Source organism: Colius striatus, chromosome 16 (assembly GCF_028858725.1).
Source record: "Colius striatus isolate bColStr4 chromosome 16, bColStr4.1.hap1, whole genome shotgun sequence".
In the NCBI taxonomy this organism is placed as follows: domain Eukaryota; kingdom Metazoa; phylum Chordata; class Aves; order Coliiformes; family Coliidae; genus Colius; species Colius striatus.
In genome coordinates, this window is record NC_084774.1 from 8,084,401 (window position 1) to 8,109,633 (window position 25,233).

At 45.9% G+C, this 25,233-nt stretch overlaps 1 protein-coding gene across 1 annotated transcript; it reads left to right on the top strand.

Moving 5' to 3' along the window:
* Positions 1 to 67: 67 nt before the first annotated feature.
* Positions 68 to 24,291, top strand: RPRD1B (regulation of nuclear pre-mRNA domain containing 1B). The gene is made up of 7 exons (XM_062009207.1): positions 68 to 645; positions 1,851 to 1,980; positions 3,016 to 3,149; positions 9,393 to 9,505; positions 11,127 to 11,253; positions 11,894 to 12,069; positions 21,820 to 24,291. The coding sequence occupies exons 1-7, from the start codon at positions 495 to 497 to the stop codon at positions 21,967 to 21,969; spliced, it is 981 nt and encodes a 326-aa protein (XP_061865191.1). The 5' UTR covers positions 68 to 494; the 3' UTR covers positions 21,970 to 24,291.
* The last annotated feature ends 942 nt before the right edge of the window (positions 24,292 to 25,233 follow it).

Here is a 25,233-nt window from a genome sequence, read left to right on the forward strand (position 1 = left end):
CCCGGCCGGCCGCTATGCGCATGCGCCAGCAGTGGCGGGCGCCAGCCCTGCGGCTGCGCATGCGCCCTACACCCCCCCCCCCCAAGCAGCCGCCGGGCCGGGCGTAGCGCTGCCCCTTTTGTCCCTCCGGCGGACCCGTAGGATGCCGCCCTTCGACCCGCCGCGGCGGGGTGAGGGGTCGGGCGGCCATCTTGTGGCGGCGGCGGCGGCGGGTGGCGGTCGGTGAGCACCCCCCGGCCCCGCAGGCCCCGGTGAGCAGCCCCCGGCCCCATAGCCCCCACTGAGCAGCCCCTGGCCCCGCAGCCCCCGGCCCCATAGCCCCCAGTGAGCAGCCCCCGGCCCCGCAGCCGCCGGTGAGCAGCCCCCGGCCCCCAGTCCCCTAGCCCCCAGTGAACAGCCCCCGGCCCCGCAGCCGCCGGTGAGAAGCCCCCGGCCCGCAGCCCTCGGCCCCCCGGCCCCGCAGCCACCAGTGAGCACCCCCCGGCCGCGCAGCCATGTCGTCTTTCTCCGAGTCGGCGCTGGAGAAGAAGCTGTCGGAGCTGAGCAACTCGCAGCAGAGCGTGCAGACGCTGTCGCTGTGGCTCATCCACCACCGCAAGCACGCCGGGCCCATCGTGTCCGTCTGGCACCGGGAGCTCCGCAAAGGTAGGCGCGGCGGGGGCCGCTCCTTCCGGCCGGGACCGCGAGGATACCGGGAGCCCCGGCGCCGCTGGACAGGGCGTTACGCGGGTGCGCTGGGGGCTCGGTGCTAAAAGGCGGTAGAGGCGCTTTAAGCGGTGACTAGAGCGGGAGGCCGCGGGGCAGCTCGTTAATGTTGGCAAATATCTACATGGTGGTGTCAGGGTGCTGGGGCAGCACTTCATGTGTTGTATCCAGTGACAAAGGGAACACAAACAGTTCTATTTAAACACGAGGAGAAAATCCTTTGGTGCTGAGGTGAGGGAGTCCTGGCCCAGGCTGCCCAGGGAGGGTGTGGAGGCTCCTGGTCTGGAGGTTTCCAAACCCACCTGGACACGTTCCTGAGCCCCCTGAGCCAGGGGAAGCTGCTTTAGCAGGGGTTGGGGCTGGATGAGCTGTAAAGGTCCCTTCCAGCCCCAACCATTGTATGATTCTAAGTGTTAGTGGACACCAGGAGGGCGCTCAGCAGTGCGGGGCTGGGATACAGGGGCATGCTGAGCGTTTCCCCTGGCAGTGCTGGGCTCTGCTGTGAGGTGCTTCCTGAGCTGGCCTTTAGATTTTGCTTTTAAAACTTGGGTTTGTGCTCGTGGCAGCTATCCAGTGTGGAATTACCCTCAGAGGCTGGGGGATAGATGTAGCAGGAGTGGTTGTAGGGTTGTACAGAAACAGTTTGATACTGTCTCACGTTGCTTTGGTACAACCTGGTCTGGAGAGCATATGAGTGACCCCTGTAGCTTCCTCCTACAGTCTCACTCCACCTTGAATAAAGTGGTTCTATACTAAGCTTTTTTTCCTGAAGTTAATGAAGAAATAAACCTGCTGTGGTATTGATTTGCTCTGGGATGAGAGCAGCTCGTTTAATCACGGGGTTAAGGTCTGTTACTCTGCTGGCTTCAGAGGTGAGATGTCCCCATGCAGAAGAAGTGTAAAGCTAATAAATTAATTAGGGAAAAACCCAACCCTGAGCAGAAATAATGAGTTCAAAGCTGTTGGGCTCAGGCCTCTGAGTCGCCCTGGTACAGTGAAAGCATTTTGGACTTTATTTTTAGATTGAAAACCAATCAGCAGTTGGAAAGCCATGCTGGTGGTTCCTGGTGACAGAAGTGAGAAACACATCCAAAATCTCTCTCTCTCTCTTTTTTTTTTCCCTTCTTTTTCTCTCCCTTTCCCAGCAAAATCGAGTAGGAAGCTGACTTTCCTGTACTTGGCAAACGATGTTATCCAGAACAGTAAGCGGAAAGGCCCCGAGTTCACCAGGGAGTTTGAATCTGTTCTGGTGGATGCTTTTTCTCACGTTGCCAGGTATGTTGCTGCAGCTTTTCCCTCTAGAGATTTGCCTTCTTGTTATACAAAGTTTAATTCAAACGGGTTTTAAGGTTTTGTTGGGTTTTATAAGGGATGCCTGTACCTTCTCTCTAGTAGAGGCTGGGTTCTGGCCACTTTGTGGCTAGGAACTGCTCAGTGTTAATATTTCTCTTTGGGCAAGCTCATTTGGATGTGGCTCAGCCTCTCCCAGCTTCCCCAATTTGTTCTCTCCACGCAGTGCCTATGTACTTTAACTGTTACCAAACCATGGGTAGTGAACTGGATAATTGTGTGACGCTTGGCTCTTTCCCACTGTCAGAAGACTTTAAAAGAGCCCGTGCTTTGGGTCATTGGAGTCTGGGCAGTTTGGGCTGAGCAAGATTTCTTTCTTGTGTTGCTTGTTTTAACGCTTGTCTGATGATTAGCTTCCTTTCTAGAGGAAGGTTTTTACCCTTAGAAGGGCAGAAGTGGTGCAGGTCCCATCTTACCAAAACTGGACTGTCCTTAGTGAAGATTTCCTCTCAGTAGTGTGATAGTTCCCATTCTCTCAGGCAAACGACTGTGATGCTCAATGTGTCGTGTTGTGCTGCTCTGGATGGCTGTCAGACTCTCAGTGCACTATATGAGTACATTTAAGTGCCTAATGATCCAAACAACCTGCTTTTTAATTGGGATGATATTGACTAAAACAACTGTTTAAAGTTAATACTCTGAGTTGTAAATGTGTCAACTTGGGGGTGTTTTATAGCTCTTCTTGTTAGTTCTGACTGATAGCGAGTCTCTTCCTTCAAACCTTCCCCTGCCCTTCCTTTGCGGGAGACCCTGGGGCACTTTCAGGCAATCTTTGGTTCCAACAGAAGGGGAAATTGGCCACAAGTGTGTTTTGCATAGTTTGTGTCAGACAACGTGAGAGAATTCTCTGCAAACATACAAGTGTTGCAATGGATGCAGCTGCTGGTTTGGAGGATGATCTCTCAACACATGAGGAATGTTTTTCAGATGAACTATAGCTATTCTCTAATCTTTGAACAGAGAGGCAGATGAGGGCTGCAAGAAGCCCTTGGAGCGATTGCTTAACATCTGGCAAGAAAGGAGTGTGTATGGCAGCGAGTTCATACAGCAACTGAAGCTTTCGATGGAAGACTCCAATAGTCCCCAGACTAAAGGTAAATGATACAGCCTTTGTTTGCTTGGTTTTGTTTTTCACTTTGGCGTGTGTTTCCCTGCAAGCACTGTGAGGAGTTGAGCACTGGGCTCCTGGGGTTGAGTTTTTGCCAGAGCTGGTCATGAGGAGTCCTTGGGGTGGTTTGGAGAGGAATCTGACTCTCATTAAACCCACAGTTGCAGTTTGCAGTTGTGCTGCCTTGTGAGTGGCAGCAAGATTAACTTGAGGTAATGTCTGCTCTGCTCCTTCAGGCAGTGCTTCAGGGCTGCCTTTTGACACAAAGACAGATAGGGCACAGGGAACTGTTGTGTCCACCTTGAGAGTTAAATTGTCCTGTTCTACATCTCTGAGAGTGGTCAGCTGGATTACTGCAGTGGTTTGTTTGGTATTGTTAGTACTTTCATTCATTAATTGTTTCATTTTCTGTAGTTAGTACATTTTATTATGATTCAGCAAGGTCTTTTTAATAATTGAAGGCTGGAATATATGCCCAGAAGCTCATCTGATCTCCTTTCCTTTATACCAGCTGGCATCATTTGAGGAAACCAATAACTCTGTCATTTAGCATGAAGGGCACCCCAGTTATAACCTTATTACTGCATGAGACGTGAGAAGCTGAGTGTAAGCTTCTGGTGTTTCCTGTCACTTTATACTGCCTCTGCAGATTGTGCCTCTTGTGTAGCATTGGAAAGGATCTGGCTGGTGGTACTGCAAAGGAAAGAGGGAAGCAGCAGGGTGCCTAAGCTGTGGAAGGTGAGGGATGTTAAAAATCAGGAGTTTTCTGGTCAAGGGAAAACTTACCCAGTTTGCAACTATAGGAAATGTCAGTGCCTTGACATGAGCTAAAATCACATTGCTGCTTGGACCATGCTTTTCACTGTTCCCCACAGGAGTGTGATGCTTTGGGGGTTGTCTCAATCATTAGTGAAGGGCTCTTCTGCTGTTCATTGGTGGTGAGAACAAGCTAGATGTGTCTGCTGGAGCTGGGAACTAATACACAACTAGTGTGAAGCCATGAGCGTTAATATGAGGCGTGGAGGTGAGGACATGTATCTATGGCTGTGTTCTTCAGGTTTTTTCACATGCTGCTTCAGGCAAAATTATGAGATGGGTGCTTCATCACCTTAGAGCAGAGGCCTTCCAACTTCCTGTAATTTAAGTGTGACATTCAGAAGGTGTTGCCCTTTTGTCCCCAAACAGTGGAGAAATGACCAAAGATGTTGTCTCTTCTCTGTCAGGACAGAGGGTGTCTCTGCCCTGGGTGGTGGCAGAGGTGGTGGAGGGAAGGGGTCCAGTCTCTACATGAGAGAGCTGGTGTTGGGGCTTTGCTGTTGTCTGGGGACAGTGCAATGAGGCACTTGTTTGACATGAATTTGCATGCCTGGATACCTGTGAAACTGATTAACTGAGGATTTGAAACTGTTAATTTAAGGTTCCTAGATAAGTGTTTCACAAGTGTTTAGCTCTCAATCCAAACAAAAGGACACCATGCATCCAAGAACCACAGCTGTGCTTTTCTTGGGTAAGGGACAAGGAGCTGTTGCTCAGCTTTGTCCTGCCTTTGGCTGGTGGCAGCAATCAGCCCTGCTGCTGTTCTCAACTGAAAAATGTTTATAAAAATCAAGCCTTTCCTAAGTGTAACAGACCTGGCTGTGGGAAACAGGATGAGGAACCACAGATGTTTTCAGAACTGTTGTGTGCATGACTTTGCTTGGAGGGGAACTTAATTTTTCTGTGGGCAATTGGAGATACTAATGAGGTGTCTTTCATGTGAGGGAACAGTCTGAGCCTTTCCAGGAGTGTGGCTGTTGCTGCTGCCTTCTCAATCCTTGGTTTTTACCTAAGAGAAAAAAGGCATTTGAAAAACTCATTAGAGCTTTAAGTTTTCCTCCTTGTTTGTCTGGCATGTCTTCAAATGAGCTTCCAGTGGTGAGAGCCAGTTTCACTTGGGATTCTCGTGGACTCCTGAGGCAAATTGGTGCTTGTCCACTTTTCTGTAGGTGACTGTGTTGCAGAAGGCTTTGTGGTAGTTACTCAGCTCTCAAACAAGAGGGGCAATAATGTGCTGTGTTTTACAGATATAATGTTTATCATAAATGTGAAAACCCATCGTACACCACTCCTCCAAAACCATCCTGCCTTCCTGGGTCTGTGTAGGCTCGAGGTAGAGGGGTTTGATTTCCTCAGTGCTGCAGCTCACTACCATATTTAATCTTTCAGGTTCCTTAAGGCAATAAGCATGCATATGGAAATGAGCTTCTGAATATTGATCTCTTGTATTCTTTTAACTCTACATGTGTGGATTTATTAAGCTTGCATTTGCTTTCTCAGTCTCATTTCTATTCGAAGATTTTGCTTTACAAGCAATAGGGAAGAGAAGAGCCACCCATTTATCTTAAAGCCTGGGAAAACTAGGTCTGTAGAGGCTGGAGGTGAAATCCTTCAGGCAGTATAACCTATATAGCTGACATGTTTTCTTTCATTGTCTTTGTAATAAACAGTTGAAGGAAGTCCTTGAACGTGCTCTGCTGCAGGAATGTCACCCTGTAAAACAGGGCTGGACTTCTCCCCTTCTGCTCTGGTGGTGTTTGTGCTGCAAGCTGTGGCAGGGGAAGGCAGACCCATGTTAAAATACAGAGAAAAACATCCAAGGGGAGAGTAGATGGGGATGCTTCCAGGAATAACTGAAATAAAGGCACCCAGGGACAGGACTGGGAAGAATGTTGGAGCAGTTCAACTTCAGCTATGCTGGATGTCGGAGAAGCCAGCGACAAATGTATGTTGTAAGGAGAGCTTAAACAATCATGAGTAATCTGCCTCCAAAGAAACAGAAGGATTAGGGCAGTTGGACCATTAGGTTTCTCTTGTTTTGTTCTCCAGTGTCTTCTGATGTTTTGTCATGGTTTCCTGTTTCCTTTAGGAAAGTTGTTGTTTGCTGTTGTGTATATTTTGTACCTAAATCACTTTCCAAAAGTGTCTTTCGTACAAGTTTACTTGGACCTTGCACAAACTGCTAAACCCTTGGTGTTTGGAACCTAAAGCCCACTAAAGCTGAGTTTTAGTTATCGTTTTTGGAGGCTTTTTGTTTTGTTATGCTGATTGAGAATGACAGCCCTGCCAACATGTGAAAGGCCATTTAAACTCAGCTGGTCTGCCTTTCAAGTAAACATGTCTCTCTCCAATGTCAGAAAGAGAACCCCTTGTTTTACAGGTTCTCCTGTTACTCTAGACCTACAGTATCTGTTTCCTTGTAGGCTTCCCTACAGACAGAGGTTTCTACTGATGCAGCTTGTCATGTAACTCTATGCTTAGCTGTCAGCAAAGGCACATGATGTAGTTGTACTGAGGCTGAGAGATATTCATGTGAATCAAAGTGCTTTGTGTGTTGTTTTCTTTTCAAATTGGAATCCTTTGCATAGTTCCCTCCAGTGAAGGGAAAGGCTTTGTCTGCACGGGGAGTTGCTTATGCTTACCGTGTAGTGTGGCTGCTTCAATGAGATCAATGTCACCGAGTCCTCCAGAGAAGAGAGAGTAACTTTATATTGCCTTGAGATTTAAAAAAAAAACACATAAAAATGCTGGTTTTGACAAGGTTCGAACTCCTAGTTATCCCTCAGAGTGTGTGTATACAGATTCCATAGGTGATCTCTCTCTACTCTGCATAAAGAAGCCTATTTACCTCTCAAACTAGATCTTAGACACTGTAAGCTTCCTCCAGCAACTGGAGATGGTTTGAAGACTGGAAAGTCAGTGGAGAAATAGCTCTACAAGTCTCTCTGGATAATGACAACGTAGAGCTTTGCTGCACAGCTGTTATCACAGCAGTTGTCTGTCATTTGGGAGAAAAAACTGCTGTGCTCTTTGAAGGCTTTTAGGGAATAGTTCAGTTTCAGAGCTGTGAAGAAGACCCCAGCTAACATCTCTAATAGCAGCCTCTCTCTGTTCTTTATGTCCGTGTCAAGAATGTGCTCTTGGTTTTCCTGTCCACATCCTACAAGGATATCTTGATTGCTTGTTATGTACCATTGTAGAACTTGGATCAGTTTTAGACTCTTAATGCTTGCTTTCCCCCTCTCATGTTAGATTTGACAGGCTTTTTCAGAAGTGTAGACTTCAATGGTTAAAAATTACTTCTGGCTACCAGAGTTTGAAAGCTGTCCAGGCAGGGTGTGTGTCTAACTTCTGCCTTGCTCCCTCTGCTCTTTCAAGGGTCCTTTTCCACTGTAGGCTCTTGAGTTTGAAAGAAATGTGGTGTTTTCTCTGTTGTGATGAAACAGGGATGGTGTGTCTAGGATTCCTCAGGTCTTCTGCTGCCCCTGTTTACCAAGGCCAAATAAAAAAGTGCAGTAGTCCCACATTTATGTCATGCTACTTGTGCCCAAAATGCTCCTTCAAATCTGTCTGCTTTGTCTGCTGACTTCTTTGTCCCATCAGCCGCCCTTCCTGTGCTCGTGGAGTGGCCTCTCTCCAGGCAGGGCAGCTAGAGACTGGTGCTCAGGGCTGCAGATGCTCTTGCACCTGACTTCTTCAGAGGATTTCCAATCAAACTCGATCTTGTTCAGACAGACAATTCGATGAGTTCTGAATTCTCTGTGTTAGAATGGTGAGCAAGCACTGTGTCTTGTGGCAGACCACTTGGCAACTCAGCAGGAGCAGCTCTTCAGCAATGTGAATCCCAGTTCTCATTTTCACCTTCACTTGTGTGCATGCATTCTTCTTCTATTGATTATCTTGTGTTTCTCCTTTGTTGGTTAATTACTTCATGGTAAATATACACAAGAGATAAATATTGATGGCACATTGTATTGGGTGATGTAACTTTAAATGCTCTCTTTGGCCGTTATGTCATCTGTACATCTCCTGTTCAAGTCAGCTTGTGTCTTTTGCAGAGCTCTGTGGACAGCAGCTCTTTTTCTTGTTGATCTGGTTATTTTGCTTGTCAGCCAGATTGTCAAGCACTCTCTGACATCATTTGTATACCCACAATACTCAGGCTGTACCTTTGTCTAGCCTAGGTAGCTTTGCTCTAGCATAGATAAAAAATGTCTTTGTTTTAGGGTAACTCTTTTCTGTACCTCTTTGCCTTCTATTGAGTAAAACCATTCTCTGTCAGAGATGCATTTGTGTGTACCCCATGGAGGTCACTCAGCTTCCTCCTCACATGAGCAGCATCTCTGACTTCCCATTGAAATAAAGTTTTTCCAGACATATGTCCCACCTGACAAGGCAAGTAAAATTCTGCTTTCATGACAGAATGACTGTGTTTCCTTCCTTATTACAGTTGGACAGACTGATTTCATTTTAAATCAAGAGTGATCTTGGGTTTTCCTGTGACTCAAGGCAGATACTGCCTCTTTCCCTTGAGCTCCATGATTATCTTGGCAAGACTTGATTCCAGTGAAGAGACGTTCTCAAGCCTCTGTCCAAAGCTTTCTTACAAATTGCCTCAGCTCTTATTAATTTTGGTGGTAAGCCTGAAGAATGATCTGTCATCTTCTGAAGGTTCTGTAACTGGATCAAAGGCTGCATTAAGGCTTGTGACTCATTAAATAAACTGCCTCTTTCCTTTCAAGTTAAGGTGCACTATGCTAAGGTTCATTTAACCAATGCTGTCTTGCTGTATGAAATCCTTATTTCTGAAGTGTTAAGGTTACTTGTTTGGACAGTGGTTCATGCTCTGCCTGCTGCTGCTGTTGCTGTCACATCTTGGAGTTTTGGTTTCGTAGAGCTGTCCTGCAGTCTTTCTTTTGTTGGAAGGTTAAAAACCAGCAGTTATTTAGTTAGTTGAGGGACAATGAGCATATACTTGGTGCAAAAAGATAACCTGAAATTCTTCTGTCCATGTGTATCTTAGCATCACTGCTCCATTTCTACTGGCAGAGATCCTCACCTGGATATGTAGCATCAAGCAGCAGATCTGAGCAGGGTTGAAAACCTGCCATGTTACTGAAACATAACATATACTTGCCTAACTTTCAATGTAGGAGGCACAAATACAGGGCACACTGGTGATGAAGAGTGTATCCTTGTGTGTACAGAGACACAGTTGTGGGCAAAATCAACCTTTGATTGCTCTTCTGCATCTGAGTGTTTGGCATGTGATGGCAACATTGGAGTCCAACTGTGGTCATCCTTCTCTTCAGAGAACTTAATCATCAGAGCATCCAGTACAACATTTTGGAAGCGGAGGTAGTTAAGGTGGGCAGACCTGGCATCCAAGTGAGTTGCATGTATGTGTCTTTAGTTGCAGAGGAGAAGAAGTCATTAAAGCGAACTTTTCAGCAAATACAAGAGGAGGAAGACGATGATTACCCTGGGAGCTACTCACCCCAAGACCCCAGCGCTGGGCCACTGCTGGTAGGTGGGCCGGGCTGAGGGTGGGGGTTGTGAAAGCCACCGGTGTACAGCCACACGGTGGAGCTGCCAACAAGGGAAATGCCTCAGTGGAGAAGCTCGGTTGGGGGTTCAGAAGTCATTGTGAAATGGAACAGGACTTTTTCCTGTTGAAGGAGGGGACTGCTTCCGAGTGATTCCAGGTAGTCTAAGCCAAGGTCTGAGTAGTGCCACCAGTAAAGAACTTCAAAGGACTACTGCTTTAAATGCTTTCAAGTGTCAATGTGCAATCTCAAACCCAAAGCTGTAACGTGCTTAAACTTAGTTATTTTATATCTCTTTCCTAGGGCTAATAAGAAACTCAACCTTTTTGATAGATTTGTGTGGGGTTGGTTAGGAAAATCAGCTCTGAAGACTTTGAGGCTCACGTGTCAGTGGTGTGGAAATAGTAGGAATGAAATAGAGGGTCATTCTGAGTGCTTCAGGCTGCAAGAGGAACATGTTTATTCTTTTCAAATAAACAATGACTTAAAAACCACAACATCCATCTAACAGACCATAAATATTGGAGAATAAATAACAGCTGTCAAGGAAATAAGTGCATTTTTTGTTGGTTTTACTTCCATGCTTTGAAGCTTATGGTTTCTCTTGTTGTTACTGTTGGAAATCATTACCAGTTTGCAAAGCAGCAGTAATTGTTAGGTAATGGACTTCTTTGGTTTTCATATTAAAATCTTTTCAGTGTTTTTATTAGCTTTCAAACTATTGAAATGTCGCTTAAACATCAGTGGTGGTGTGCCAGGGCTTGTGTTTCAGTTTCAAAAGAGAGTCTCTCTCTCTCCTTTTGTTTTATTTCCCTGAGCAGGGTAGTAATGCTGTGTCAGGGGAGGTCCTAGGAAGGCTGTCCTCAGCCACATCCCTTGTAATACTGGATGTGTTTTGAGTGTATTTGTTTAGACTGGCACATTTTTTTATCGATGCACCGAAACCATCCAAGAGATGAAGCTGAGGGGATGCAGCGAAGCCTGGTTGGATTACAGATCAGTGTGCTTCCAGCTGAACTGAGGACAGCAGTGGCTTTGCAAAAGCAGGAGAAGGGAAAAGCTTGCTTCAGCAGGGATAGTTTTCACTATCATCAAAGCTTTTGGTGGGTAACCAGTCACAGAATTGGAAATCTGATAACAATGGAGATGGGTCAGTGTTGTTTGGACAGATACAGGTTTGGGGTTGATTTTTGGTTGTGTTTCCTGTCAGAGTGCACATGCACTGCTGCTGGTCTACGAGAAAGTGTCAGGGATGATCCCAACTGGATGCAATACAAAGGGCTGCTGGTTCTTTCTCAAAACTGATTGAGTCATGTACTTTTCAGTTGTGTCTTAAATACTGATTTCTCTTAATGGGAATTAGAAGTTTTGCACTGCAGTGTCTTGGAAAAGACGATCCTACTGCAGTTATGCATAAGATCCTGAACACTGAGATACTGTAACTTAGTGGATGCTCCCTGTCTTAGGAAGAAAGTTTAATAATTACATGAAAAGGTTCTCCCCACATGGTTGTTTTCAGCAATAGGTGACCTTAGTGGCATTGTCCACAGGAAATGGCATAGAAGTTACCTGGCTTTAATGTTGTCTGGCCTGTCTTGTAGACGGAGGATTTGATCAAAGCCCTACAAGACCTGGAAAACGCAGCATCAGGAGATGCTACAGTGCGGCAAAAAATTGCCTCTCTGCCTCAGGAAGTTCAAGATGTTTCATTACTGGAGAAGATTACAGGTATGAAACTGGAAGATGAGTGAACGTGGGTCCAAAGAATGACTTAAAAATCAAAGTGGGGTTTTTTTCTTTAAATAGTGACGGTGTGTGGTGGAGTGAATTCTACTTTTGGGTCTGTGTTTTGTGGCTCTGAGTAATGAAACGCTAGGAAGCCTCTGGAAGCAGTTTTAATTTAGAACTCATAATGAACTGTCACTTATTCAGTCCTTTACAATATACTTGTACAGTGCCCAGCTGAGAGGACTGGTGTGCAGTTCATGTATTTGCTTCTGTTGGTACATCAGGTGCTATTCAGAGGGAAGAGGGATAAAATGTGTATGACGTGTTTAAACATGAAAACCACCTGAGTTGTTCAACTGAAAGTACAGCCTAACGTTTTAGTTTAATCTGTTCACAGAGGGTAACTTCATGTGTTTATGTACCCCTGCCCCTCTGTCACTTACATCTCTATAGGGATAAAATGCAGTGCCTAAAAATCGTTGTTCTTAGGATGCTGGTGCTGCCTGGTTCCTTTAAAGCCCCCGTGATGTGAGCTGTTATTTTCCTGTGGAGACAGGACTGTGTGTGTGAATGTTATTGTGTGGCTGGTGAAGGTAAGTTTTAAACTGTCCTCTGAGTTGCCCAACATTTTTGCCTGTAGACAAAGAGGCCGCGGAGCGTCTTTCGAAGACGGTAGATGAAGCGTGTCTGCTGCTGGCAGAGTACAACGGGCGGCTGGCGGCTGAGCTGGAGGACAGGCGCCAGCTGGCTCGCATGCTCATCGAGTACACCCAGAACCAGAAGGATGTGCTGACGGAGAAGGAGAAGAAGCTAGAAGTGAGTACTGGTTACACTGGGGCCGGAGAGCCCCTTGTCTCAGCAAATGCTCCCGCTTGACTCCTCATCTCTGTGTTTCTCGAGGGAGATGGTTCGTGGCGTTACCCTTACACTGTAGTCAAAGGGGTAAGAAAGCAGTGTCGAGAGCCTGGAGCAGGCAGACTTGTTCAGGTCTTCAGTCTGACGTGTGGACATGGAAGGCTGGAACTCCATACTTGTTTAAGAAAAGCAGGCTCACCTCACAGAGTTTCTTCAGACTTACCCTGTTTTTCATGACATCTGCTTCCAAGAAATCAGCCTCCGTTTGCCATCGTTGTCTGGTTTTGGTTCTGGGGGTTATTTAATTGGTTGTATTTTGTTATATTTTTCCTTCCACTTTCCTTGTCTGCCTTCTTGGCCCCTGTTTGATAAGGAGATGCAGTTTAAGCCAGATCTTCTGGTACCCAACCTGTAACAGCTGCTCTTAACTACAGTTTCTGTGAGGGAATTAAATTGGGCTGATATGGAAAGATGGTGCCTGGCATTTCCTGCTATCACTCCCCTGAAGGAGGAGGGCAGTGTTGTAAGATGAGACTGTTCTGGCTGGCCCTGAGCCAGCCTGCACAGAGACAGCAGCCCAAAATGCCCTGTCTTGGAGGAAATTCTTTCAGCACCACCTCTGGGGAGTAGTGTGGAAGTTTAATTAAGGATGGTGGTTGTGTGTCACTCTGCCATCTGTGAAACGACCCCTGGGCGGCACTTTAAGGGCTTCCTGGAGCCACAGTGAGCAGCTGCTGCTGGGTGGGACATGAGCTGCTCTGGAGAACAAAGTCTTCTGGAAGGAGACTGTGCTGTAGCAGTTGCAGCCTGTGTACTGTCATGGCAAACCTCATCCTCTGGCAGCTGGGCAGCCTTGTTCTGAGGTAAAGTGCATTTTAAGTGTTTTCTTTCCCATGTGTGTTTATACTTGAGTGTCTCAGTGTCTCCTGACTGAACACTTTGCTTTTCTAGAGCAATGTTTTCTTTTCCAAATCAGCCAGACAAGTGCTGATTCTGCATTTGGAATTAGGGTGGATAGTTAATGGTTCTGTTAGATTGTTTAGCTTGAGTCTCTTCAAGTGTAGGGTCTGCCTTCTAAGTCAGTCATTAAAAGGCACTTTCAGACACAGATACAAAAGAGGCCATGAAATCAAATCCTGTTTGGCATCTGATTTATTTGCTGAATACTAGTGGAAGTCTGGGATCAGGTTGGGTTTTTTCTTGCTAGAAGGACACCTGTCTAGCACAAACAGATGTCTCTCTGTGTGTCTATAGATGAGACACATATTGCTTTGCTTTCCTTAAAAAAAGGCAAGGAACAATCAGCAAAATGCTGCCCAGCAGTGCTTGAAAAAGCCCAGAACAATCCATAAAGATGAGTCAATTTGAGACTGTGAAATTAAAACATTCATAATCACAAATTTCTAGCACACTGGCTGAAATGCTGTGGCAGTTGTGTCAGGTTTGTTTTGCAAAATATCCTTTTGGTAAGGAATGTTACTTGAAAATTGTAGCTGTGGCAGAGGCAAAAATGTGAAAATGAAGCACTTCAGTGGCTGAGCTACTTCAGTGGGAATAATCCTGCTGACAGCAGCAGGGCAGGTCACTCACCCACTGTTAAGGGTAAACATTCTTTAGTATGTTGGGAACAAAAGAATGATCTTATGAAATATATTTAAGATGGCACCTCTGTCATTCAGCCAAAATAAGATGGCCTTAGCACTGTAGTTGCAGAAAATGCCCCTCTTTAATAGTTACTTAACCACAGTTCATACTCCTGTTGTATCTGAAGTCTTGGTCGGGAGATGTTGCCTGATTAAAGCATTGCATTGTTCTTGAATTGCAGAGGGTTAATAAAGAGTGGGAGACACTGTTTACAGATATGACAGGATATATCTGCTCATCAGTTTTGTTTGAGTCTTTGATGTTCTCACAGTACCCCTATTGGTATGCCTGGATTTCTCTTTTTAGTGCTGATAAGCATTTGAATAGAAGGGTCTGAAATTCTTGTACCAATTAAGAATGTATTAAAAAACAAAACATTTACTTGGGCCAAAGACTGAAATATGAAAATAACATTAAAAAGTCTCATTTTACATAGCATTTATGCTTTACTCTTCCAAGGTATCTCTTCCAGAATCTTTGGTACTGTCGACTGCAAGATTATTTTTTCCCTTATGAATTTTCCTGACTCTCAGAGGTGGCATTTTTGGATAGAAGATGGATTGTTTACTTCAGTATCCTCATTTAGCCAAGGCTGCTGGCTGGGGAGAAGGGTTTCTGGTAGTGATATGACTCAGGGGTTTATTTTGAGATATGGAAATATCTAATTTGAACATCACTCTGGATATTTCTTGCATTTTATTTACTCACAGAGTCTTTCACTGTGATAGCAGTGAGCACAGCTCATCTGCAGCTTTTGAAAAGCAGCTTTTGCAGCGTAAACAGCTGCAGTTGTTTGTTAATCCTATTAATACTATCTCTTGAGAAACAAAGCAAATGCTCAAAACACACATAAACTCAGTGCATTCATGTCTAGCAGGCTAATGCTCAAAGTGCTTTGCAGTGCCAAAACCCTGTGACACAAAGCTGTTGTCATCAGTTGCAGAAAAGCTGTTTCATTAAAGGACAATATGCTGAGAAGGGTGGCTTTGGACAATGAATTACCCTCTGACACTTCAGGGCTGACACAAACTGGCGTGAAACAATGCAGTGCTAAGAAACAGTGGTAGTTGGAAGCGAGAAAGCTGGCACGGTGCCTGAAGGTCATCACTCAGGGACAAACTGCTTTCAAGGTAGCAGCTGAAAAAATTGGAAGTGTAATAATTAGAATTACTTGGGGGAAGGAGACAAATTGTGATAGTTCGCAGTTTAAACATGCTAAGAAGGTAGAAGTCCTTTAATCCTGGCAATCAGCTGCAGAGCAAGATCAGCTGGACCAAAGCTGATGCTAAGCAGCATGTAAGAACTCTTATATTTAAATACTCCTTAGGTGAGCCCACTGAGAGGTATGGTTATTAAAATTAACTCTATCCCAGCCAAAACCAGGACATTGGAAATAAAATCTATTTTCAGACAAAGATGGGAACAAGACCCAGAATTTCTGTGAGAATGGGATAAGGTGTCTCTGTATAGCACATGAATGCTCAACTTCCAGTGACATCTCCCTGCTTTGTGTTATTTCTGGCCTTTGCTGCCCCTGTTACAGTTACTGACAGGGAGGGCTTTTGTCCTTCAGCACCTGAGTCTGCAGGACTCCAGGGGAAAGATTAAAAGTTGGTGTATTGTTCCTGATTGCAGAGCAGGCGAGTAGGAAACACCCAGGGAATCAGCTTGTGTAAAACTGAGGTGTGGGGAGGACATTTCCAAGCTGGTTTAGCGGGTGACTGTAAAATTCAGTCAACCAAATAGACAGGACTAGGAGAACCAAGTGGCAGTAGTTCCAGAAGATGACAAATTGTGTGGAAGCTTTATGGGTACCTGAAATAACTACTGACAATAGAAAATGTTGAGTAAGTGGCAGGAGGGTTATTTTAATGCAATGGGGAGAAGAGGAACAAAGAGTCAGATGTGCGTTTCAGCATTTTGGCTCTGATTTGCAGTCAGTGATGCTGAGTCCTTCCCCATGCCCTCCAAATATCTTCTGTAGCTGTGCTTGTGTGAGCTGATGCAAGGAATGTGCTGTAGTATATATGGTGTGTATGGGGGTTGTGTGTATACATACAAATATATGTCTGTGCTTCTGTGTGTGTATAAGAATAAAAAACATACTCTATTTAAGATCCAGTTTAGAGGAATTTGCCTCATTGTTGACTACACCTGAAAAAAACTGTGACTTGGAATCCTGCTGAGAGCTGTGGGGGTGCTTAGATGCTGGTAGTTTTTAATATTCATGGCTTCACAGCTTTGGTAAGGTGTTGAAGCTGTGCCCATACGAATTTGCAAACCCTCTTTGATAATGCATCTGTGAAGTACAATCTCATATGAGGTTTTCTGGACTGCCTGGCACCACACACTTTCCTGAAATGAGGTTTAGTTCAGTGAGTTAGTACTCAGTGCATTACTGTGTTGCTTCCACTGCTTAGGCTTTATGGCATGTCACTGTTAGCATGGCTTTGTGGCTGCTGCTGCTTTCCTCTCAGACAAGGGCTCCTGGGTCGTGGTGTATTCATTTCAGTGGTTTAGGCAGGGAACAAGCAATGCAGTTTTAGTTCTTGCCAGTATTTCACGTGCAGGCTGGTAGCAGGAGAGAGCTATGGGAACTAGTGGCAGGTCTTCTGCTCAACACACTGGGCAGGGCAAGAAGGTCCTGAGTGGGAGCACCCAGCACAGTATCATGCTCAGGTCTATAAAACCGAGCCGCCGATGGACATGGCAAAAAGTGACTAACAGTGCATCAGAGTTTCCAGCGGTGCTTTGGGTGTGGGACAGGGTTGAAGGCTGTTTCATAGTGATACACTAAAGCAACACTGTGATTAATCTGGTTCTGGGGAGGGTGTAGGGCTCATGGCAACAGCTGTGTTGCTTTGCACAAAGCAGAAGTGTGATTTCTTCATTTCGTAGGTACCTGTGGGCATTGATAGTTACAGTTGTGCTGCAAATCATGCTGAAAGAGATGAAAGCAAATACAAACCATCCAATATCAATAGAAAGTGTTTGTATGCCTTTCACTGGAGCCAACTAGTATCTAACTACTCTTTGCTTAGCAATCAAAGGCATTAAGATGCTTGGAGAGGTGAATATGTAGCTGGATGCTTTCAAACGTTGCAGAGGCCAGCGGAGGAGGAGGAGGCGTCTCCAGCAGCTGGACAAAGGCTCTGCAGTGGCCTCTGTTGCTGAGTGTTCTGTTGGACAACTCAAAGTCCTAAGCAAAACGGAGAGCAAGGAGATAAGTTGTGATTTCAGAGCATGTAATTGTGCCTAGAGCAGAAATAGCATCTCTGGTGAAGTGTGATGAATGAAGGAAACCTTGTCAAATCTAAGAGCAAGACTGTGAACAAATTTAAGGTATGAAAATGAACTGGAGCTCTGTAAGGAAATCTATCATTCAAGCTCGGATTCACAGCCTGCATCTTTCAGATGTGTTGTGAGAAGAGTTCAGGTTTGTTGGTTTAGTGCTGCTGCAAAATAAGGAGGAGACTGCCTTCAGCACTAGCATTTATTGTCCCTCTGCGTTTGAGGGGGGTTCTGCTGCTCTGAACTTGTGAAATGGAAGATGTTTCCCTCTCCGTTGTCTGGCTTCTTACAGGGTCAAAATGACCATGTGGCTGTTAAGAACTCCCCAGGGCACTTGCCCTGCTGACTGTACTGCTGCTTTTCAGTTCTGCCGGGTTCTGGCAAATGTTCTGTGTCTTCCCTGGCACTAAAGCAGCCGCTCCTGCAGGCAGGGGCGCAGGTGCAGGCCATGCCCTGTGCAGCTGCAGGCGTTTCTCCTCTGCAGCCTTGTGGCTGCCTTCCAAGGGGTGGTTTCAGGCAGCACTGGGCACTGGCCCTGCCAAGGTTGGAGACAAGCAGGCCTGTGCAGCTGCAGGTCTCTTTCAGAGCAGGATGTGTGTCGTAGTCCAGCAAGCAGCCAGACAAACTATTTCAGAGCACCAATCTCTCGCTTGTGTTCAGTGGAATTTGCATGGAGATAAGCTATGGATAATTCATGTTTTGCTTCTGGTTCTTTTGTCTTGGGTTTTGTGTGAGTATTTGTCAGCTGCTCTCTTTTGACCAAGATTACTTTCCTTTTTAGGACTGTAAGCTTTCTTTACAAGGCCAAATCACGTCAGTTTTGCAGACAGTCTCTTTAGTTCCTTCTATGAGGTTTGGGTGGTTATAACCGATGGGGGAAAAGCTGTGTCCCTCCCCCACCGACTTAACTGTTAGCACTTCAGCCTGGCACACTGACCACGCAGGGAAGATGGATGTGTGCTCGCATAGCAGGAAGTAGAGGGTAGAATGGGGTTCTAAAACTGCACTTGCTCAAATGTGACACTTGAGAGATTGTGGAAGGAGGTGGGTTTGAAGCAGGAGAAAAGTGCTGATACACTTGGCACACTTTATGTTGGAGGAGGAGAATATTGAGCTGCTTTTGAAAAGGCCAGAACAGCCTGGCAGGAGGTGGGGGGAGTGTACACACAGCATCCAAACTGGGCATCTCTCTGCAGAGTTGTTCTGGAGCATGAAAGGAAAATCAAATGGTGGGCTTTCAAAAAGTTATCTACCACATTTTCTATGCTAAAAAATGTGTTGTTCTGTCATCTAGATGTGTACAAATACAGGAAATTCTAATTAATAACAATCCATGCCTTCTCAGGTAACAAAGAACAACTTTGAGGGGAGGAAACCCAAAACCAACAAACAATAAAAACACCCTTACTGTTCTAATTTTGATGTGCTGCGTCTGAGTGTTCTGTCAGGGTGTAAGATGAGGGCTCATGTGTGCTGCTCTCACTGAGCAGGAACTTGACTCTCCTTGCTTTAGAAAGCTTTTAATTTTTGGTGGTTTTTCTCTCTGCACCCTTCATTTTGGTCACTTCTCATAAGCACATGTTTTAATGAGCACCTTTCAAAGGTACTTTACGTAGGTTAAGTGACAAGCAGCAGAGGCTAAGGAATACCTAATCAGCCTGTTACATCAGTGTTGGGTATTCAGTGTTTTTAAGGAGCAGCTTCACATTACCATATACACATCTTGCTGTCAGACCTCTCGCTTCACTGCCTGCTCTGTTCCAATTTCTGTCCAGCCTCTGGTGCATGTTTTCCCTGACTTCTGTGGTCTTTTGCTGTCATGCATCTGCTCAGGCTACAGCATATCAAACCTGAGCCTGGCTGCTCTTCCTAGTCACTTCCTAAATCCTCATGAATGCTTAACCAGATGTTTTTTGCTAGATGCAGTTGCTGTGATGACTTACAGCACGTTAGTGCCTGACCCAGCACAGCAGTGGAAGTGTCCAGTGGCAACTGGAAGCTGAAATAAACCACAGCCGATGTGATTTGGGTGGAGCTGAGTCCTCAGGATGGATTTCCTGTCACAGTGATCACAGCCAGTTGTGGAATGTTCCAGCGGGGCTTCTCGAAGCGTGAATGAATGAAATGCTTCAGTTGGGTTCTTTCAGTGCTGTTTAATTTGATTTTGCATTTGTTTCAAGGACTAAGTATCCAATTTCCTTGGCCTGAGTGGTTGTGGAACACTGCAGACTGAAAGGGAAGGTTGATTAGCAGCACTGTTTGTGTGGCACAGCGCCAGGTTCCTCTGTACCATCCTGAAACTCCTGCCTACAGCAAAGGTCTCATTATTTTGTCTAAAAAAAGCAAATAGCATGCAAATACTATTAATCTCAATGAAAGCCTGGGATGCAGTGAGGCAATTAGCTAGACACAGGGAGTACAAACTAAGGCCTCAGAAAGCAGCAGCTTCCTTTAATGCACTTCATAGTTCAGGGGTTTTATGGAATAGAGGGACCTTATGTAGAAATCTGCAAGGTGCAGTTTCAAAGCATGTCATGGGCTGCATATAAAACATGGTTTCCCATCAAACCTGCTTCCAGAGTCGTGTGTTACAGCATGTGGCTGCAGCTTGGTTTGGAAGCGTGTTCCAGAGCAGTACAAACAGGAAACACAAATGCCTTGTGCTTCGTGCAGGAGGTTACAGTGCTTCTTCCACATTGCAGCAGGACTCCAGAATTCTCTGCTGCTAAGAGCAGAGCCCCAAAGTGCCAAGTTACCCTATCTGCTCCTGCTCTGTACTCAGGCTTAAGTATCTGGGGGTCTCTTCCTGGCTTTGTCTCCATAATGTGCCTTTCTTGACTTGTTTCTCTGTTTACGTATTTCCCAAAGTGGTACCTCTAGGGATGCAGGATGTTTTTTTGTTCTGACCCTGATTCTTTGTCTTCCATTGAAACAAAACACATCCTTGCCATCCTAAATCAATGGGTGCAGCTTCTCCTGAGGATTTTGTCGCTGTTCTCTCAGCCTGAGAACCGTGTGCTTTAGTTTATGAAGCTGGCAGAGCTTTGTTTGAACTTGTTTTGATATATATCTTTTGTACATTAACAGAAGTGTTTGGTTATGAGGGAATGTTAACTCACTGTGCCTCACAAAGGGATTTAATTTTGAAGTAGGCTGTTAAGGGACATTCTTATTTGGTGCTGGCAGGAAATTTATGGAGCATGTTTCTAAAGCCATTCCAGGCGTAGGGGTGCTCTGAGTTGCTGCAATTCACTGCTGCTCCCGCTATTCTAATTCAAAGCAATGGAACACAGAGACTGTAAACTCCTTGCTTATAACCCCACAGGAGCTGCTCTGCTTTGATATGTGGAGAAGGTGAAGAGAATTTCTGTCCCTGAGAAGGTTAGAAAGACTGAATTAAAATTGTAAACTCTTCAGAAAGATGGTTTTTGTTTGATCTTCAAAGATCAACTTCTGTTCTCTGGTAAACTGTTCTCTTTGCCAAGTAATTAAGAAATGAAAAGTAAGTTAATAATACAGCTGGCTGTATGGCAGCCTGTTCTGTCTATGATTTTTTTTCTTAAGCTCATTGTTTCCTGCCTTCTGGAGATGCCATGAGAAAGGTGCCATGTGTAGCTGGGTGAAGGCTGGTGCATTCCAAAAGAGGTGATGTGATAGTGGGCTTTGATTGCTTAAATAACTGTGACTGTCACACAGACATTTAGAATCACAGAACTTTGAAAACTACATAACTATCCATCTTTAATTGAGCTTCTGTATTAGGTGACCATTCTGTGACTTGTATATGTGCTGGTCTGCTCAACATAACGAGGTGCAATCCTTTCTTCAGTCTTCAAGGTCCAAGCTCCTCTCTTCTCGTTATGAGATGCCAGTCACTGTCATCTGCTGTCTCTTAGACTGTGGAGGTTTCTCAAAGATAACAGCTGTTTTTTACTGGACATTTTAATGCTCAATCCAGACCTTATTTGTGGAAATACTACCTGCAACTTTCCTCTTCAGGGATCTCTAACTTCCTGCTTTCCTCTCTGAAAATCTTGATGCCTGTATTTCACTCAGTTTCAGTCCAGCCTGGCTGTGCCTGGCTGTGGTTTGCATTAGTGGTCACAGCAGTCCAGCCTGACTGTGCCTGGCTGTGGTTTGCATTAGTGGTCACAGCAGTCCAGCCTGGCTGTGCCTGGCTGTGGTTTGCATTAGTGGTCACACACGTGCTTCTGTGGTTGCCACGTGCCAATCTCCTGCAGCAGCTGCAGTGGTTGCTGACATAAGTTTTCTAATGACTGTTTCACCAGCAATACTCAGTTTTGATTTAATGACTTGGAAGGGAAAATTGGACTATCTAGTTATGTAGAATTTGTCAGACTTGAAGAAAATGAGTGTTTTAAGGGCAGTGCAGTGGGGGGTACCCAGCCTGCTGAGTGGGCAGCAGGGCCAGCACTCAGCCCTGCGCTGCCAGAGCCCAGGGAAGGATGCAAGAACAGAGAGGCTCTGTGATGCCACTGCTCACACACTCTGCCAGGCCCCAGTGGGTGCAGACTTGAGGGCATTTTGCAGAGCTTCTGCTCAATAACACAGGGCAGGATTCATTAGTGGCTTGGGGATGCCAGAGCCTGTGGCCAGACTGTGACTGTGACAGACTGTGCAGCTATGCCAGCTCAGAGCACCACTGCTGTGCCACCTTCTCTCGGAATCCTCACCTGGAAGATGCTCCTGGCTTGAGTAGAAGCACCATTGTTAACCTGTGCTTAATCTCCCTTCTCTTGTCTTTTTTTCCCTCAGGAGTATAAACAGAAGCTTGCTCGGGTAACCCAGGTCCGCAAGGAGCTGAAATCCCACATCCAGAGCCTTCCAGACCTGTCACTGCTGCCCAATGTCACAGGGGGTCTGGCACCTCTGCCATCTGCAGGTGACCTGTTTTCAACAGACTAGAACAAACAGTGTCCCCCAGTTTCCATTGTTACCAGCAGAAGTAAGAAGACTCTGGTGTTGACTGGAAATCCAGTCTTCCACGATCTGCAGTAGGAAGGAACTTGCAGACCCAGCTTTCAACCTCTTGGCTGCTCGTGCTCACCCTCTCTCTGTGTACGCTGGCTCACGTAGAGGGGAGGCAGAGGAGTTTCTGTGAGCTCTGAAGGGAGTGGGGGTAGCCCGTGTAGGCAAACTTTTATCATATTTTCCATACTCTTTAGTTGTTGTTTGCTCTTAGCACTTGTTACCCCCACAAAAGTCATGAGAATCATGTACATACAAGCGGGGAAAGCCTTCAAAGGAAGGCTGACCATATAACATTTTTTCCTCTGTAAAAGTATTGTATCATTTCTGAATAAGTCCTGTGTGTTTTAGTTGGGTTTCTGAACCTCAACTCTGAGAGCAGTGGAGTGGCTCATGGGCTCAGAGGGATGTGTGTGTGTGTGTGTTTGTGTGTGTGTGCAAGTGCTGGGCCCTGTCAGTGGAAGAGGGTGGCATCACCTGAGCAGTGGTGCAGAGAAATACTGTTCTGAAGTCAGCAGTTCTTCATACTGTTGTGGGACTGACATGGAGAAAGTTCCCGTTTGGCATGAACCTAAACTGAAACTCACCACAGGCAATAAAAATGAGCAGCTTTTCTTTGTGAATTAGAGAGCTGCATAATTCACTCTGCTGAGCGATGCAGGACTGGCTGTTACCCCAGTGAGAGGGGAAGTAAATTCTGTTCTAGCCACCTTGGATTTTATACCACATTTTTCCTCTCCATTGTACAAAACCAGATGGTCACAGGAGCTTTGGTTTAACTGACAGATTGGAATGGTGTATTGCAGCTGTTGGTGTCCCTGTGGCAGGCTCTGACCTGCTCTCGGGATGGTTACATGGAAAACACAATTCTCTAAGTTGTCACCATGGCTTTAGTGACTTTACTCCAGCACAGAAGTTAAATGTGGTATAAATACTGATTTATGGGGACAATAGACCCAAGTGTATGCACATGCCCTGTGTGCACACACACCGTGTCCATGCATGTAGCTATGGCAAGGATGTACCTCACTCTGTGCAGAGACTGTTGTGAGTTGATTTTTATCATCTGGAAAAGTAAAAAAAAATGGGGGGGCAGCAAATTGAAGCTGCTCTGAAATCCATCATGTTGCCAGCTGGGATTTTACCTGCCCTGGGTGTCATCACACTTTGGGTTGTGTGTTAGGTCTGAGAAGCTGGATTCTGATCACTGAAAACCATTCCAATTTGGATAACAATTGTGTTTCAGTTGAGCACCTCTCACTAGAACACAGGGAAAGCAAGTGAAGTTTCTGGAAACCCTTGATCTGGTAATGCAGGCTGGAATGGGTGGAAGTGCCCTGTTGTGCTTCTGCTTCCCTATAGGATTAAGCTGCTGTTGTCAAAGGCACCAGAGGACACCTACAGAAATGAAAAGCTTGTTCTGCATCCTCCTTGATATATTTTGCAGGCTATTCAGTAGCCTACTCAATGCAGCATAGTTTGGTCATTAGGTGGGTAGGAAGTTCATATCCTTTTCTTAACAGTGCTTCCTTTTGTTAAAACTCCTCCTGCCCTCAGTGCCCAGCCAGGAAATGCATTTCTGTCCAGTTTACAGGAAACTTTCCAGCAGCAGAACTGTTCGTTCCAGGAGCTGCTGTGATTGTACGTCCTCTCTGTTCCCAGTGTGGTTTACACAAAGCACTGTACATTTGCTCTGCTTTTGCCAAAAATGAAAGCCCAGCCACCACTCCCCTGCATCTCACCCCCCAAACCAGAAGCCTCGCTTCTGTCCCAACCCAGCTCATGGAGGTACCAGGAGGCTGTTCTAACCCACGATTGTTTTGACCATGGATTGATTGTGTATCTGTTCTAGGACAAAAGAGCTGTCAGGAAAACCAGTCCTGTAGACAAACATGGAGTCACCTCACGCTGCTCTGGGCAGCTCTGGGAGGGAGCTGTGTGTCTTTTTTTAATGGCAACGTTTTGGTTTTTCTTTTCCAAATACATGTGTGTGGTTTATTTTTGCTTAATTTAAATGAAGTCTTGTGGTTCTTAATTTTATTTGTTTTCCCTTTGGGCATCTGGGGAAGGGGGTGACCTTCTCTCAAGGTTGAACAGATTTCTCCAAGGTGTGTGTCTCCTTTTTGAACAGCAGCTTAAATGTGTATATGCATTGATTTAGGAGTTGCTCTAGGCGTATAGGCTGCCGTTTGTGGCAGCAGTATATTCTGAAATGTCTCATAGATCTCTATTTTTGAATAAAGCGGGTGTCGTTCACTAGCAGTGGTTTCCCTTGTTTCTCTGCAGGGCAGGCATTGCTCTGGGGGCTCTGCCCCATGGAGTGGAAGGCAGTGGCTGCTGGATGGTGTCTGTGCCAGTTGGCAGCTGTAGGGAGCTGTGTGCGCACGTCAGGGGGCAGTGGGGCTCCCCAGCAGCCCGTGAGCCACATCGGTGGCTACTGCAGCTGACAGAAAACGCACCAACCTGCCCTCTGCAGGGCACGGGGGCCAGGAGGCTGCCTCCTTCCTTCAGGGATGGGTTTAGGTTACCTGAAGGATGCCTGAATCATTACTGTTAGTTCAAAGCAACAAACAAAAGCCAAAGCTGGAACTGGCTTTGCTGCTGTGCCAGCAGGATCTGTGCCCTGGGAGTGTTTCTGCTGCAGAGGAGGGGTCTCTGCCCCTCTGAGTGGCAGCTAATTCTCTTTGAGGCTTTGGGTGTGCTTGGGGCTCCCTCAGGTAACTGCTCTGCAGTTATCCCTTGGGCAAAGTTAGCAATTGTCTGTGTAAAGCTGTGTGCTTTTCTATACCCATTTACAAGTCTTCCTTAGAGGCTGCATTTAGTGGTACTTGCAGGGCAGGGGTGCAGGAGTGTAACACAGTTCTGTGACAGGGCTGGCTGTGCTGTGAGTGGATGCAGAGCCAGTTTTGTCCTGTGAGGAGCGAGGTTTTCAAAGGCATAAAATGGGATGAGGCACTGGATGTCCTTTCTTGCCTTTGAGAATCTGCTTTTGTGGGTGTTTAAGGACTGAAAGACGTTCCTCCCAAAATTCCTGTGTTACACAGCATTCCCTGCAGTCACCTACTCCAGAGCCTGGTCCCTCTGCCCTGTGTGATGAGCTGGTGTGGCTGCCAGAGGCAAGAGCTGGACCCTGGCTCAGGGATGGGCAAGTGAGCTCACGGGCACTGCTGGTGAGGAGGTGGCATGAGGAGGGGGCAGGAG